At 43.6% G+C, this 18,139-nt stretch overlaps 1 protein-coding gene across 3 annotated transcripts in view; it reads left to right on the top strand.

The window, feature by feature from the left end:
- The window catches only part of ephb6 (eph receptor B6), a 49,576-nt gene that overhangs the window by 17,297 nt on the left and 14,140 nt on the right, over nt 1-18,139 (top strand). For all 3 annotated transcript variants that reach the window (XM_061819697.1, XM_061819698.1, XM_061819699.1), the window contains 3 exons: nt 4,423-4,695; nt 8,405-8,574; nt 9,260-9,555. In XM_061819697.1, the coding sequence (XP_061675681.1) occupies nt 4,423-4,695; nt 8,405-8,574; nt 9,260-9,555 (739 nt within the window). The remainder of the gene's footprint in view (nt 1-4,422; nt 4,696-8,404; nt 8,575-9,259; nt 9,556-18,139) is intronic.

The raw sequence follows: 18,139 nt of genomic DNA, 5'->3' as shown, positions 1-18,139 counted from the left end.
CAGCTCAACGGTAACGTATAATTGAAAACGCTATAGACTGTTTTCGTCTGACGTGACCCAACGTCTGGTTTGGAGAGCGGACGCCATTTTGGATGGGTGAATTCGAGTCAACAAACCGTAACGAAGCAGAAATACTTGAGAAATGAAGTGGCCCCAGCCTACATATTTAAATTGCATTGTGCGGTATACTAACCTTAGCAGTGTGGAGACACAGGTCGCTTACAATGGATACCGCCGCATCACGAACCCAGCCATTGATGAATTGATTGTAGGCTTCCAGACCTTTGTAATTCTTTAGTTGGTCCATGGTATAAGCGCTTGTCGAGAGGAGGAGATAGTTGACGATGTCTGCATAGGTTGCCGACGCCCACAGTTCGAAATTCTTGCTCCATTTGTGTTTCTCCGAGGCATGTGGGTCGATATTGTCAATCAAAGTGCACTTCTTTGACGTCACAATTTCTTGAAACAACATCTCATGAGCCACGACAACATTGCAAAGTCTTTTTAGCCATCATGCGTCACTTTTAACAGTCGTACGAACATTTGTGTATCTCCAAAAGCATTAGAGTGAATGGGGCGTCAGTTAGAGTGAACCCATCCAACATGGCCGCGTGCCCGGATTAAGTCACGTGGTCGAAAACCGTTTATCGATGGACTATCAATTAGCATCAGCGGTTACGGTGTTATAACCCTCTATGGAACTAATATTTGAACACGAACAGTAGAGCAACACATGTAGACAGGCAATTTCACAAGAATCACAGGCATATAGTTTTATCCGCTGCATACAAAGATCTAATAATATAGCAGGTTACTGAATCACAGTGGTTGTGAAACAATAGGTGACTTGCAGGTGACGTCACATCCGTTTTGGTTTTTTTCTGGCCGTCATTTTGGGAGGTCTCATTTCGCTGGTTACATTCGATTACATAAGACACTTTTTGACTTCTGAGACGAGGGTGCACGCGTGTTGTGTTATTGGCTGCTATAACAAGTTCAGCATAGAAGGGAACAGACGGTTTTTCCGATTTCCGAAAATAATTACGCACCAAGGACCCCAAACAGAAGAAATGTCGAGCAAACGGCAAGCGATAATATCTCGCGTGCAGATCTCACTCGTCCCACAGTTTCAAGTCGTGTGTGCAGCGATCACTTCATAAGTGTTGTGCGTTTGCTGTTTACTGTCTGTAAACGTCAAATTATTTTTAAGATGGAAATATACCGTATATATATTAAAAACAACACGAGTATGCATGTAGCACCTACCACCTACCAGGGCATCATTCACGCTAGCCCTAATACAACAGTAGCGGCTTTCTATATCCTGACATTTGAGTAAGGCAAATGTGAACAAATAGAAAGCCGCTACTGTTGTATTAGGGCTAGTATTACTATTAGGGCTACATTCAGACATTCACACTATAATTTGTTTGTACTTAGTAATTTACACCTTGTACATTTTAATTATTGTCACATTACTTAATGATCCTTCAAATAAATTTAAAAGATGGTGTAATATTTATTTGTCATAGATCTTTTTCCCTAATCGGTCCGATTTATTGGACATGAAAAGGCCATCATGGCTAAGCAGAAACAACAACAACAACAACAGTGAGTTACGCACTCTGTCCCGGGTGATTACAAGTTACTTACTCGGGCAACAATTAAAACCTTTTCTTCAGACAACGTTTTGCAGAGGACACTCTGAATCCACCCGCTTAAAAAGTAATTTTAAGCCTCCAAGGACTTGTAGGCCTTCATCTGTTGGTTAGTAAGGTTGTTGGTTGTAAGCACCAAGTAGTTCACAATGTCGGGGTATGCCACTCTCCGCCAACATTTTTCAGTCGCAAAATCAGCCTTCGATAGACTATACGGGTCCAGATCCTCACATAAACTGATTTTCTGCCTGTAGTAGGGTTTCAGATCAGCCGACAGATCCTCGAAATACTTGGAAAACGCCATAGAAAGTGCAGACACAATGAACGCGATACTGGTATGTAGACAAACTTTAAGAACTGTTTATAACCTCCCAAAATGGCCGACACACAAAAAATTCTTACCCGCAATGCACTTGCTCTGAAGTCGTACAAGTGACCTATTCTTCTTCGTTTGTGTCTCGCCCCCGGTGGCTAAGGCGGGAACACCAAAAGGAGCAGAACAATTTTTTTTTTTTGTATGTGTGTTGTACTTACCTCGAGTTTCTTCTCATGTCAACTTGAGTATATTATCATACACTCCTTTTCTTGTGAAAGCACAGATGTATCTTCCTATCTCCGCCTCATTTTTATTATCATTGGGCCAAATGTTCTGCGATGGTGCAGATCTTTGTGACAATCGCAAAAAGAGAGAAATGCAACTCATCGCGCTACGTAAAATTACTTCAGAAAATGGATTTGGGACTACATTAGCTTCAAGACGAGCCTTTTTCACGCTCGCAGTGGGCAATTGGTGACGTTGCACCCCCGGGTTTACATTTCCATTTTGACTCATCGCCACGGATCGTCACGGAGGAGGCCTGCTTTTGTGCCAACGGCTTTTCTCCATGAATGAAACCCATGACACCGTGGACTGTATGAGAATTCACCAAAATATGACACTGTTGGCTTATTCTCGTGGTTATGATGTGCTAATGTCGCGCTTGTGTTCACACCCCAAGGACTGCGCAGAAGGAACAAAATTCCAAAATGTGCTTATAACCGCAGGACATTTCATTTAGATTTGGAATTAATGATGATTTATTGGTTAAAATCATTTCAAGGAGATAGAAATAACAGACCGTAATCCATAATCAGAACAAAATGCTACATGAGTTAAATATTTGGGAAAAGGGATTTTTTTTTTTAACTTGGAAGGTAATTGGTTGAATTCTGTAGGGCAAAGTGGGAGAGGCTCACAGTTGTGGGATTTGTGGTTCAGGTGTCGGCTTCGTCTTGCTTGTCTGCAGTTTACATGTTCCCTCCACACTTAGGCCAGTTTCCCCTGGGGTAGTCCACCTTCCTCACACTTTCTAAAAATACGCATTAAGTAAGTTTCTTTCGGCTTGTCCCTTACGGGGTCGCCACAGCATATCATCTCAGATGAACGCACATATATGTTTGGCACAATTTTTACCCCGGATGCCCTTCCATATAGGTTATTGCAAAATCACCAACAATTTTTGTTTCTTAGCCAATTATTATTGTTTATTTGATATTGTTTAACGATGAAACAATTCCAAAAAAAGACTTCTTGGATAGTGATTAATCCAAAGGGCTAATAGTTTGATACAGTACAGACTTCTGAAGCTGCTTCAGGTTCAACTCCACAGTAATTTTTAGGTTATTCATGCTATTGCAGCATCCATCCATCCATTTTCTGAGTCGCTTATCCTCACAATGTCCGCAGGCATGCTGGAGCTAATCCCAACTATCTTTGTGGGACCCTAAGATGATCGCCAGCCAATCGCAAGGGTATTGCGGCTGGAAGTAGCGATTATACTTGTCACAGATTGAAATGATTAATATTTTCTCCCATAAATTGATTCGGACTCAATTGTTGGTTTGGTAAGAAAATTGGCAAAAATATTGACAATTGTTTTTGAGTCGATAATTGCAATGGACATGTTTTGATGAAACACAAACATAATCATTCCGTTTTCATGGAGGATTACAGAAATCAGTGAATGGAATATGAAAATATTGTTCATTGATTTGATGCCCACAATTGGCCTCTTGCACAACAGAAAACAAATGGATTCATTCTAGAAGTTGTAGTATACGTAATTTAGAAAAAACAGCGTTTGAGAGTTGGGACGGACGCCTTAAGAGCCTCGCTTTGCACCCCGTCCTTACCTATTTATCAGTCAGTCACAACTCGGCGGCAGCTCCGATTGTCTCCGACGTCTGCAAATGGTTCGGTCGCATTTGCAATGTGGCATACAAACGTGATGCGGCTGCTAAATGAGATGCACGCTCTTGTTTTGTTTTGGCTCACGTGCACACTGCCAGACGCGAAAGAACTGACGGTGGCCCTCAAGGAGGCAAATGTGTAAATAGTTTAGCCCGCCTCGAGCGCTGGCAACCCACACACGCATGCATTGAAACAATTGATATTGGAAAGCTCCACGAATCTTGGCTCAGGCCTTCTTCCTGTGGGGCGTTAGCAAGCTCCCCTTGTTCTTGCGTGACTAGCCAAGCCTCCTCCTGCATCAAAATTGTCCGTAGGTGTGAACGTGGGTGTTAATGACTGTGTCTGTATTTGCCCTGCAAATGGCTGGCCACGAGTCCAGAGTATGCTCTTGCTCAAAATGAGGATAAGCACGATAGAAAATGGACGGAAGGACCCTTAGGTGCATTTTTGTCGCATTTTTACGCCCGTTTTAAATGCAGCATACTGTACTTTTTTTTCCAAAATACATTTTAAAGCTCACAATGTTGTTTCCAGTGGGATGAAGTGAGCGTACTGGACGACCGCGGGAAACTCATCCGGACGTTCGAGGTGTGCAACGTCAACCAGAATTCCCGCACAAAAGACAACTGGTTGGCCACGCCCTTCCTGTACCGCCACGCCGCCCCGCGGGTCTTCGTCACCTTGCGCTTCTCGGTGCGAGACTGCGCCAGCCTGCGGACACCGTCGCCCACCTGTAGAGAGACCCTCACCTTGTACTACAAGCAGGCTGACAGCCAGCGGGAACTGGAGAGAACCTGGGCGGCTGAGGTGAGGCTGTTGCCGTGGAGATGATGAAACATGAATGTGACTGACTTGGTAAAGCTGCACAGAACAGAGGACATTATAGTTTTAAATCTTGACTCAACCCACCCACCTTTTGGTTACAGACTACTTACAAAAAGTCACAAATACTTCGAGTCCTGAAATACTACTATAAATAATAGATTTTTGTGTTTCATAGATTTTTTTTTTTTTTTTGCTTCAACTTGAGAGCACAGACTTGAGATACGAGTGCTGTGTAGTGGCAGTGGTTCAAGTACAAGAAGTGAACATCCATCCATCCATTTTCTTCGCCGCTTATCCTCACGAGGGTAGCGGGAAGTGCAAGAACCTATCCCAGCTGTCAATGTGCAGGAGGCAGGGTACACCCTCAACTGGCTCCCAGCCAATCGCAGGGCACATGGAGACAAAAAGTCGCACTCACAATCACACCTCAGGGCAATTTAGAGTGTCCAATTAATGTTGCATGTTTTTGGGATGTGGGAGGAAACCGGAGTGCCCAGAGGAAACCACAGGCACAGGGAGAATACATGCAAACTCCTCACACGCGGGTCGAGGATCGAACCCGGGACCTCAGAACTGTGAGGCCAAGGCCTTACCAGCTGATCCACCATGCCGCCGGTAGAGAAGAGTTCTTTACAAAAAAAGAGCAGACATTTTAGATATGAGTGCTGTATTTGTAAACGGCGAGATACTCAAGATGTTTATGCCATTTTTAGATGAGGTTTGCTGTAAACTAAACAAACAGCGAGAATTACACTAATTAAAACAACCGCATAGCTTAGCCTTTCAATGTTCCAGCCGAACGATAGCGCTAAATAACTGCAACTTTACGGTAATTAAACCCTTTAAGCAATGGGCTGAACACAAATAGTGCAGCAACACATGTAGACAGACAATTTAACAGTATTTACAGTCACAAGGTCCCTTCTCCGCATAGAATGATTAATATTAGTTCAGTATTGATGAGTTCAGACAGGAGTTCCAATTTCACAATGAATGGTCTTATACTGGCGGCACGGTGGATCAGCTGGTTAAGTGTTGGCCTCACATTTCTGAGGTCCCGAGTTCAATCCCAGACCCGCCTGTGTGGAGTTCGCATGTTCTCCCCATGCCTGCGTTGGATTCCTCCGGGCACTCTGGTTTTCTCCCACATCCCAAAAACATGCAACATTAACTGGACACTCTAAATTGCCCCGAGGTGTGATTGTGAGTGCGGCTGTTTGTCTCAATGTGCCCTGCAATTGGCTGGCAACCAGTTCAGGATGTACCCCATCTCCTGCCCGTTGACAGCTAGGATAGGCTCCAGCGCTCCCCGGGACCCTCGTGAGGATAAGCGGCAAAAGATAATGGATAGATGGATGGATGGTCTTATACTTCCCCAGGGTATGTCATCACTGTATATTGTTATTTTTGTACAGTATAATGGATTCTATTTTTCCACATTGAAGTACACGTTACAAATTTTCTGTTAGGCTAGAAAGGATTAATGTCATTTCCATTAATTTTAATGAGAAGAGATTATTTGAAATACAGTATGAGAGTTTTGAGCTTGGTCAAGGAATGACTCTACCTTGTTCCACACGGATCACTGAATCCCCCGTTCATGTGAAATTTCAGGATGAACCAAAAATGTGCTACAGCGGGACACTGTGCGCTATATTCCGATTCATCAATTTTGCATTTTTACACAAATTGAATGTACTGAACAGTAAGATAATGAGCACAGTCAGAACAGAAGCTGCTGTCAACCACAGCTCCCACCCAGGCACTCACGCATAGACTCGCCTGAACCAGGCCCCGCTTCCTAAAGGCACATTGATGTCTAATATTTTGTCTGCATTTTATGCTTGTACTTTGTTAAATCAACATCGATAATTATAACGTTGCATATCATACTTTAATTGTGTTTCGTTTAATGACCACAATACGAATCTCTCTGTTCGGACGGTATCCTTAAAAGGAACGACACGCCAGTGTCACGCTTGCAATGCAAATAAGTAATTGTCTAATCAGTGCAATTATTTGTGCTCTCGCCAAAAGGAGACGACAGGTTCCATTACGCCGACGTGAAGCTAACAAGCTACGATTCGCAAGATACGAAAACACGCCGCCGCCGTCATCTCTCAAAACATCACTTGAGCCCAACTCAATTGGCTGCCTAAGTGGCTGTCGCTGTCCTCGCAAAGATGTTTTATTTAGTTTTGCAAGAAGTTTTCTTTGCTTTTTCTTCTCTTTTGGGATACGGCGTCGAAGCGGGGGGTGTCGTGTGGCGTTTGTAAAGATGAGTGCGTTTGTCCTCGGGGGGGGGGGGGGGGGGGTGATGCCGTTTTTAAACATGCAAATCAAAGCCTGATGAGGAAGCGGGGGAGAGTCGAAGGGGATCAGGAAGAGCTGGAAGGCGACGAGAGGGCTTGAACTCCTGCTGCGACCGGCTTGAGTCCAAATCAGCGTTGGCTCTCCTCGCTTTCTCTTGCTTTCAGATCTAGTTGGATTAATTCAATGGTATATTTCCTGCACATTTTTTGACTTTCCATCATAAAGTACTAGATTAAAAAAAAAAAATCCCTTGTACCACATGGAGCCGCAAAGACCACCTTGTCGTCTTAACCAATTAAATATACCGTAATTTCCGGCCTATAAGCTGCGACTTTTTTTCACACGCTTTCAACCCTGCGGTTTATGCGGTGATGCGGCTCATTTGTGCATTTTTTCTAACGGCCACAAGGGGGCACCAGTGGAATATATGTGCCCAGGAAGTGACTTTTACCGGTCCGGCCCTGTTAGGTCTGTGTTAGCGTGTTACTGCCGTGCCTCAATGATTTTTACCAGTACGATTTTTTTTAATCGGGCCTGTTAGCGCGGTGCTAGCATTAGCGTTAAACTCTCTTTGTACCGTATTTCTTTGTAACTATCTTGTGTTTCAAAGTGGGTTTCAATGTGGGCACTTGGAGATTTTACACAGCTGTGTCGTATGTATGTACCAAATGGTATTTCCTTTAGAAATGTACTGGGTGAGGCTTATAACCAGATGCGCTCGGTAGGCCAGGAATTACGGTAACTACTGTACAATATGGAACCCTAAATGCAACAGTAATTGAGCCACTGAGAATTAAAATGGGCTATTTCCATTTTTGTCATTTTACAGGAGAGCGATCTAAAAGTAGTAGTACAGTAGGGCATTGTGAGTCCTAATATCCGTCAAATCCATCAATGTCATGTCATTATCCAAGCCGCTTATCCTCAAAAGGGTTGCAGGGAAGCTGGAGCCTAACCCAGCAAGCTTCGGGCAAAAGGCTGACTGCACCCTGAACCGGTCGCCAGGCAGTCGCAGGGCACATCACTGAGCTGGAATCGATCCCACGCTGCCCGCAACAAAGGGAAGCGTGTGTACCACTACACTATCAGTAACTCAACCAAATTGATTAATATTTCATGAAAAAAAATCCAATCACATGCATGCGGCCATCTTGGAATTGGGAATTGGCGCAGTGTTGCACTGATGAATCCGTATAACTTCTCTGCCTGCGCCCCAAATGCCAAAATTTGCAAGTAAGCATTCATCTGAAAGATATTGCTTTTCTCCATTCATTTCTGCACTTCACTTGTACATGTCCAAATAGTAAAAGTATATTATATATTTTTGGTTTAAAAAAAAAGAAAAAAAATAAATGCCCCCCACTTTTTATATTGGCAGCCTTCCAGCGGTGAGAAGGAGAGCAGGGAGGGCTGGGTGAAGATCGATACCATCGCGGCAGACAAAAGTTTTTCCAAGGTGGAGCCCAGTTCGCCGCATCAGTACCAACCCAACAGATACAGTCGCATCAACATCAAGACACGCAGCTTTGCCCCGCTCACTCGCAATGGGTAAACAAACGCGCGTGCAAATACATTTTCCCTGTAATCGAATACATTTTTTCAAGTGTTCAGCCAACACTAGTCAACTTTTGGTTTAAAAGAAAACAAACAAACAAACAATATGCAGTATGATTATCCCTTCTAGGTAGCAGCACTAAGACTAAGTCAATACGAAAGGCAAACTATTATGAAGAAAACATCAAAGTATCAAATATGTTTGCAAAGCTAATGAGCTCATTTTGCATTACGTTTGATTTTTTTTTTGTTTCTTTTTCCAAAAGTGCATGGGAAAAAATTACATAGTTATTCTTTTGTGCCAAGTTATCAAAATGGGTAATGCATATAATGAACATTAAAAAATACATTTGACTTTTCCAGTTAGGAACAGGACTTGAATGAATTTACTTTTAATTGTGTATTTTTTTTATGGTGTATTTACTACTACGTATAAGCACAAGATGAGAGGATTCTGCCAGCTCTGGTGCTTTTTTTTTTTTTTTTTTTTTTTACTTACAGCAGTTGAATCAGAACTTCCACTTTTTTGGGGACAGAAATAGCTGTACTGGATTTCTACTGAATTTATATTATTATTCTTATGAATTAATATTATTAGACAAGTACTACTTCCACTGAAGTAGAGGGCGCGACCTGATGTTTCCTCCGTTCTTCTTCCTCCTCTGACCACCTGCCACAGATTCGTGCTGGCCATCGTCGACAGCGGCGCGTGCGTGTCCCTGATGGGGGTGTCGGTCTTCTACCGCCGCTGTGCCGCCACCAGCCTGCACTTGGCGTCCTACCCCGCCACCCCCTCCGGAGCCGAGGCCACGGCTCTGGTGCCCGTGAGGGGCACGTGCGTCCCCCACAGCAAGTCCCAAGGGGGCAGCGGGCCTCGCATGCACTGCAACGCCGAGGGCGAGTGGATGGTGCCCGTCGGGGGGTGCGTCTGCGATGAGGGCTACGAACCCAACCAAAATGGTTCTGCCTGCTTGGGTAAGCCTGACTCACTTTCATGGAGGATGCTCACGTAATCACGTCCTCGTGCGGAACGATTAAGAGCGGCGCAGAAGGGCCGATAAGCCTTGATGATGACTTTTCTCTTTGTGGAGGAGGAAAAATCTGGCGACTGCCAACAAGCATGAAAAAGGGACCACATTCATGTTAGAAAAAAATAAGTTGAATTACAGTGAAGAAAACAAGTATTTGAAAACCCTGCTAGATTGCAAGTTCTCCCACTTAGAAATCATGAAAGGGTCTGAAATTTTCACCGTAGGTGCATGTCCACTGTGAGAGAGACAATCTAAAAAGAGAAATCCAGAAATCACAATGTATAATTTTTTTAAAAGTTTATTTGTGTGATACGGCTGCAAATAAGTATTTGAACACCAGAGAAAACCAATGTTAATATCTGGTACGGTAGCCTTTTTTTGCAATTACAGGGGTCAAATAAGTATTTGAACAGTTGTCTATCAGCTAGAATTCTGACCCTGAAAGTCCGCCTTTAAAGGTCCACCTCCACTCCATGTATTATCCTGAATCAGACGCACCTGTGTGAGGTTGTCAGCTGGAGAAAGACACCTGTCCACCCCATACAATCAGTAAGACTCAAACTTGTAACATGGCCAAGACCAAAGAGCTGTCCAAAGACACCAGAGACATAATTGTACAACTCCACACGGCTGGAAAGGGCTACGGAGAAATTGCCAACCAGCTTGGTGAAAAAAGGTCCACTGTTGGAGCAATCAGTAGAAAATGGAAGAAGCAATCTTAATCGGAGTGGAGCCCCATGCAAGGTATCACCTTGTGGGGTCTCAATGATCCTTAGAAAGGTGAGGAGTCAGCCCAGGACTACACGACAGGACTTGGTCAATGACCTGAAAAGAGCTGGGACCACCGTTTCCAAGGTGACTGTTGGTAATACACTAAGACGTCATGGTTTGAAATCATGCATTGCATGGAAAGTTCCCCCGCTTAAACCGGCACATGTCAAGGCCCGTCTTAAGTTTGCCAATAACCATTTGGATGATACAGAGGAGTCATTGGAGAGAGTTTTGTGGTCAGATGAGACCAAAATTGAACTTTTTGGTCATAATTCCACTAACCGTGTTTGGAGGAAGACGAATGTTGAGTTCCATCCCAAGAACACCATCCCTACTGTGAACCATGGGGGTGGTAGCATCATACTTTGGGAGTGTTTTTCTGCACATGGGATAGGGCGACGACACTGTATTAAGGAGAGGATGACCGAGGCCATGTATTGTGATATTTTAGGGAACAACCTCTTTCCTTCAGTCAGAGCATTAAAGATGGGTCGTGGGTGGGTCTTTCAACATAACAATGACCCGAAGCACACAGCCAGGAAAACCAATGAGCGGCTCCGTAAGAAGAATATCAAGGTACTGGCGTGGCCTAGCCAGTCTCCAGACCTAAATCCAATAGAAAATCTATGGAGGGAGCCGAAACTCTCTGTTTCTCAGCGACAGCTCAGAAATCTGTCTGATCTAGAGAACATCTGTGAGGAGGAGTGGGCCAAAATCCCTCCTGCAGTGTGTGCAAACCTGGTGAACAACTACAGAAAACGTTTGACCTCTGTAATTGCAAACAAAGGCTACCGTACCAGATATTCACATCGGTTTTCTCAGGTGTTCAAATACTTATTTGCAGCTGTATCACCTAAATAAATCATTTAAAAAATCTTTCATCATGATTTCTGGATTTTTCTTTACAGATTATCTCTCTCACAGAGGACATTTACCTGCAATGAAAAATTCAGACCCCTCCTTGATTTTTAAGTAGGAGAACTTGCAATATAGCAGGATGCTCAAATACTTATTTTCTTCACTTTACATATGCAGCAAATAACAGTCATACTGGTCAGTCAGTTTCGGTGCGCTGGAGTTAATTCAAGGGGTGAAGCAGTATCTTTTTTTTTCTCGCCAGATGATCTGCTGATCTTCCGGGCTCCGTCTCATGTTATCACTCTCTCGCTCGGCCCAAAAAGTGCAGGGAATGTCAATTAGATGTTGTGATAAAATATTCGATATAATAATCTTTTAATCAGAAGTTGCGTGGGTGCTTCGACTGAAACATTTGCAACCTTGGACCAAGTATGACGGTAGTCGCTCAAGTGTGGTAAAGAGAGATATTTGAGGCAATTGTAAAAAGATAATATTAAAAGTGAATGGCGTTGCGGTCACTCACACGATTTGTGCCGGATGTAAAGTTCAAATGGTAGCGCGGTGTGTGTGGGATGCATCACGCCATCGGATCCATGCGGCATCTTTCCAGTCATGTGACTTTGCTCATGTGATCTCAGTTGGACTCATTTCAAATGAGTTTTGAATGCAAGTCTACATCTTGACATTGATATTTTAAAAAAATGTCCACCATTTGCTGTTTCTGTACCCTGGCAGAAATTGTGAAATATAAACAGTTCTTTGCAAAATATGACTGATGACTATATGGGGACCATCTCATCATTTTTCTTCCTTTTAATAATTTTGCTGCCCTATTCTTGAATTCTTTCCATAGTAATTTCATTTGAATCCTATTAAAAAGAGATCAGTGTGTTTTAGATCATTCAAATAAATTCTGCCAGGGTACGTAAACTTATGAGCACAAATGTATTGGCAGAATCCTTGAAGACGCCTTTCTCGTCTGTGGAAGTGGGCGTGACGCCGGCAGAAAATTATTTCACATTCCATTTTTGGCTGTACATATGGCACAAAGCACAAAGCGTTACTGTACGCACCAGAAAATTACTTCTAGCCGCTAAGATGTTGATTTATGATTTAAACATGCTATTCGCTACTATATGGAGTTACTGTACTTATTGGGCAAACATTATTATTATTATGTTAGCTATTTTTAGGAAATTATAAATATTGTTTTTTTTTAGGATGTGATGATTATTTAAGATCATCCTTTACTTTGGTGGTTATATATCAGTAGATAACTTTCTAATAATTTTGTGTTTTTCATGATAGTGATTATGATTGTCCACATTGGCATTTTTATGGATAGATTTGACTGATTTATTGAAAAATTTACTTTAAAAGGACTCTATTTCCTCTCCCTAAGATGCATGTTTAAATTAAGCATCTTCTGGCTTGAGTAATCCTAGTTACTGGTGACATTGCTTGTGTAATTACACCTTTATTAACCTGTCATAACATTTCTCAAAACTGAAGCAGGCGGAGCTTCTTCAACATGAACTATAAATAAAATGTAAAGCACATGTTACAGTACGTTACATTCGGAACCTGTTTCGCTGTGTTGGTAGTGATTTTGAGTTTTGCTCAGGTCGCACACAAAGCCACCATGGATGGGAATTGCGCACGCTCTCCTGTATATGCACGCCCGTGCCACCACACCGAGCCCACGCTTACGACGCCATCATGATCTATTTAAAACTCATCTAGCGACGCTGCTGGCTACCGCATCCATATGGGCAGCCGCATTTGTCCCCACAGCAAAGGACGCAGTGATGCCTGGCCACTTGGGCGCCCGCCATGATGGTTTTGATAATGACGCTGACACACTGCTCAGGGACTGCTTGTTGTCTTTTTGGGAGGAGATAATTACGGTAAAAGATGAGCAAAGAGTGAAGAGATACTATAAAAGAGCGCAGGGGGGAGGGAACGAGCGTCATGGTGAGAGCGATGTGACACATTTAGGTCACAGGGATGTAACGGCCACTCGTCTGTGAGCAAATGACGGATACAGCGTGAGGGGGGCGGGGGGGGGGTGTCCAGAGCAACGGGTGGTGGCGGACATTTATTGAACAGCTACACAAAATGAAGAGAACAAAACACAAGTCCCGTGCAAGTATTTCAAACTCATCCTCCGAGTAAAAAAATAATGAAAATAAAATGTTGCCATCACAAAACGTGTAGTTTAGACGTACAGTTAAGTCACTGGTTGAAATGTAGAGATGTAGAAAACATCTCGTGAGTTCCATCTGCTTTCAGCCAATCACAGGGCACATAGAGACAGACAACAGTCACACTCACCATCACACCTAGGGGCAATTTCGAGTCCCCAATGAATGCATGTTTGAAGGAAACCAGACACAGACCTTTGAAGGCGTTTCCGAGACAAGATTGTGCTAATCCACACAGGCATGGGGAGAACATCCAAACTTCACACAGGTGGGGCCGGGATTGAACTCTGGACCTCAGAACTGTGAGGCCATGTTCTAACCGGTTGCACCAATGTGCCACCAAAAAAATCTCTGTATCAAAACATCCATCTATCCATTTTCTTAGCCGCTTATCCTCACAAGGGTCGCGGGGAGTGCTAGAGCCTATCCCAGCTGTCAAGGGGCAGGAGGTGGGGTACATACACCCTGAACTGGTTGCCAGTTGATCGCAGGGCACATAGAGACAAACAGCCGCAGTCACAATCACACCTAGGGGCAATTTAAAGTGTCTAATAAATTATATCAAAACAATTTATTATTAATAGTGATAGTGGTAGTCGTGAGTTTTTTTTGCACCCATGGAAAATGTGGGTATCGTAACCCACCACTTCTCAACACCAACACTTTTCGTGCCATCACCCACACCTGCCCTCCCCCCAACCATTTTGTAAAATGGAATTGCAGGTCATGCGAAAATTTAATTTTAGCCAATGCCACGGGCCACTTAAAAGATAGACAAGGGACCGCAAATTGCCCCCAGGCCATAGATTGGAAACCCTTGCTCCAACTTGTCTATTCGTGGGGTTTGAATGCAATTTTGTCCGTCTAAGTTTTGCTCCTTTTAGTTGTGAGCCTCTGCTGTACATACAATTGAATATCTGAACAAGGGAATGAAATGTTTTTGGGAAATTTTGCTGGCAAAATCCCGAGGCTCCTTTCAAACTCCCTCACGTGATAATGAATGGTTCAATCCTGCCAAGTCAGTTGTGAACCGTGCAAAGGCTTTTTCTCTTTTCACGACTTAATTGAAAGGTTCTTCTGAAGGGTCTGACACGTCGCTCGCGGACTTCCATGGTTGCATTGTTGAAAGGAGGCGAATGGCGATGAAGTCATCACTGCTAATTAAACATAGCTAGATGACAATCGGGACTTTGCGGACTTGCAACTTTTTCTTCTCCGCCACATTTTAAAATGTCACCACCTGCTCTAATCCAAACGCCAATTTAACAAATCAAGTGCCGCGCGTCTGTGAAATCTTAATTGTTTCCCTGTGGCGCTCGAGACACCTCACTTAAAAAGTACGACAGCTGATCTGCAATTTTACCTGCAAGCACTTGTTGAACAAATGTGGGAAATTTTCAGCGTGCCTGACCTCTCCATTTCTGCCGCTTCCTTTCCAGCTGTCATTTGTTCCACAAAGACAGTAATAAAATGTAAAAAAAAAGCGACAGCAAGGGGTTCATTGATCATGATGTAGCTGAGGTGAACAATTATGACTGTTTTGTGAAGCATTATGACCCTCTCCAACCATGCGTCTCTGCATGCACGATAGTGAAATCTCATTTATCTTGGAGGTTGTTTTCCACACTCACTGACTTTTCAAACGCATTCCAAATGTGTTCCAAAACGTAAAAATAGCAAGCATATTGTGTGAAGAAAATATAGTTTGTATTATATCGTCTGGGCGACAGGGGGGCTCAGCTGGTAAAGCATTGGCCTCACGGTTCTGAGGACGCGGATTCAATCCCAGCCACGCCTGTGTGGGGTTTGTATGTCCTCCCCGAGCCTCCGTGGGTTCCCTCCGGGCACTCCGGTTTCATGACAGATTCCAAAAACATGCAACATTAATTGGACACTCTAAATTGCCCATAGGTGTGATTGTGAGTGCGGCTGTTCGTGTCCATGTGCCCTGCGATTGGCTGGCAACCAGTTCAGGGTGTATCCCACCTCCTGCCCGTGGACAAGTGGGTAGGCTCCAGCACTCCCTGCGACCTTCGTGAGGATAAGCGGTGAAGAAAATGGATGGATGGATTGTATCGTCTGTTTGAGTGCATGTGCCTTTAAGAGCATGATGGGGTGGTGTTTGACATTGTCATAACTTGATGTATCCTGATTATCGTGCGGTGTGGGGTGTGTTAAAAATGCTTTACTCTCTGATCTGATCACTAAATGAACATCGGAAACGGTAAACATTTACAATACTATTTACCACCGCAATCTTTAAAATACTGAATGTGAGCCAGGGATTCCTCGATATTGACGTGAAACGGAACCAAATCTCGCCGAGCATCACAGTTCGTCAGCAGATGAGCGCGTCAATAAATTGGGCAATTAGAAAGCCAGATACCAACAACAACAACGAAATGCAATTCGCGATTAGTCGACTTCAAGCATTAAACATTGATGTAGAGTCGAACTAGTCGCCGGCACGGTTCAACTCCTTGGTTTTGCCCCCCTTCCCCAAACATGGCCCTTGAAGTTTCAAGAGCAATTTGGATGCATCTCTAAGGCACACAAAAACACAGCTGACATTTGGGCAGGAAGAAATTTTAAAAACTCTTGGCTTAATTATTCATCAAAGCGTTTGTCACCGGCAAGTAGAGCGGAACACCCGCCCGCTATACCGTCACGGTGACATTCGGAAAGTGGGTTTCGTGCTCAATCTCCTTTTTGAAAGGGGACACGTGTGGATGTTGTTTGGTTTCCCACAGAGTGATGATTTTCTTCTTGACATTTGCGACGGATTGTGCAGGAGAAGGAGAAGCTCAGAAGAACCCACGAGCAAAACATCAAACGATTGCGCCTGTTCAGCCAGACGTGAAGGAGTCCTGCATCGGGGGGCGAGCAGCTGTGCCTTGGCCTCTTTGTAACCGCCACACAGGCTCCTTTGCTCTCTGTACACCGAACCAAAATATCAGTGTAACACTTTTGGTTTTGCTCGTATTTCTCTGCCTCCCGCTCTGAAATTGTGTTTACAAATCGATTTAAATCCATGTCTGTGAGTACTTCCCCTTTGGCGAGATTATACATCTACTATGCCGCAAAGGCCTGACATATCGAGATGTAGATTAGATAAATTATTAGTGCACAGGTGTCCCTTGGGCTGCCCACAATAAAAGGCCTCTCTGAGCGATGCAGTTTTATTGTACATTGCTTGAGGAAAAATGGGCGGCAATATAAAAGTGTTGTGTTTTGCATTTTGACAAATAGGAAGTTGACAAAAGACTGACTTGGTGGTTCAATTTCTCACTTGATGGATGTGCAGGCGCGGCACGTTGGATAGGCTGGTAAAGCGTTGGCCTCACAGTTCTGAGGACCCGGGTTCAATCCCGGACCCGCCTTTGTGGAGATTGCATGTTCTCCCCATGCCTGTGTAGGTTTTCCCCGGGCACTCCGGTTTCCTCCCACATCCCTAAAACATTAATTTGACACTCTAAATTGCCCCTTGGCGTGATTATGAGTGCAGCTGTTTGTCTCCATGTGCCCTGCGATTGCCTGGCAACCAGTTCAGTACGTACCCTGCTTCCTGCCCGTAGACAGCTCGGATACGCTCCAGCACTCCCTGCGACCCTTGTGAGGATAAGCGGCAAAAGAAAATGGATGGATGGATGGATGGATGTGCAGACACCCCAGAGGCCCAGCGATGCATCTCAAATCCTGTATGTGGCACAGTTTTTCATTTTGGGCTACTTCATCATCTGAGACGATACGCTTTATTAGAACATCACGAGACCAAACCTGGAAAACCCGACATTATATATCTATAATGTAGATATGTACCTGTACAGTACATGTGTTTTAACTTTTGTCCAAAGAAACAAACCATCAATAAAACGTTGGCTTCAAATAATCACGTAAACAAACCGTTGCCGTGCTCACGAGGGTAACATACACAGGAAGTCAATCGTCACGTTTTCCAGGTTCAGGACGTATACATGAAAATACTTTTCGGAGGGAAATTTCCTAATCATTTCTACATTAAAAAGCATTTAAATTCTTTCTTAATTGTGTGTTGTGTAACATTCTCACTTATAAAAATTGCAAATTTGGGGTTTTCCTTATCTGTAAACTGTAATCAAAATTATACATATATATTGGGAGAAAATCAGGAAATATTTCACTCGGAGTGTGTGTAGTGAATCCCTGTGATATTAGTTTCACTTTTTGAAGTGAACTACCTAAACTGAGCTTTTTTATCTTGCGTCTAAACGGGTATCTTCAAGGGAGGGGGAGGAGATGAAGGAGTTGTTGGCTTCAATGGGTGTGGTTGGCTATTTGATGTCCAAACACTACATTTTTGTGCGGAGAGAAAAGTGACATGACCGGTTCTCATTTCCCGGCCTTGTTATTTTAGCAGCATCTCCACACTGCTCTAATTTATGGAAATATATATATATATCATTTATTTATACAAATATAAACACAGATGAAGGCCAAATGTCAACTATTGTAACGCTTGGTGGCTCCGTGAAGACATCTGATGTTAAAAAAGACATTTAAAGTTCTTACAGTGGCTTTGTCGCAATTCACTTCGCCATTCACCAGCACCAGGAGGAAGTGCTTTGACCTGTTTTGTCGAAAGCGGAACTACAGTAGGTTAAGTCAGACAAACTCGTTTCCGTACCGGTGTTTGGCGGCGATGTCCTGCAACATGGC

Source organism: Syngnathoides biaculeatus, chromosome 5 (assembly GCF_019802595.1).
Source record: "Syngnathoides biaculeatus isolate LvHL_M chromosome 5, ASM1980259v1, whole genome shotgun sequence".
Lineage (NCBI taxonomy): Eukaryota > Metazoa > Chordata > Actinopteri > Syngnathiformes > Syngnathidae > Syngnathoides > Syngnathoides biaculeatus.
This window is presented reverse-complemented; position numbering and strand designations above follow the sequence as displayed.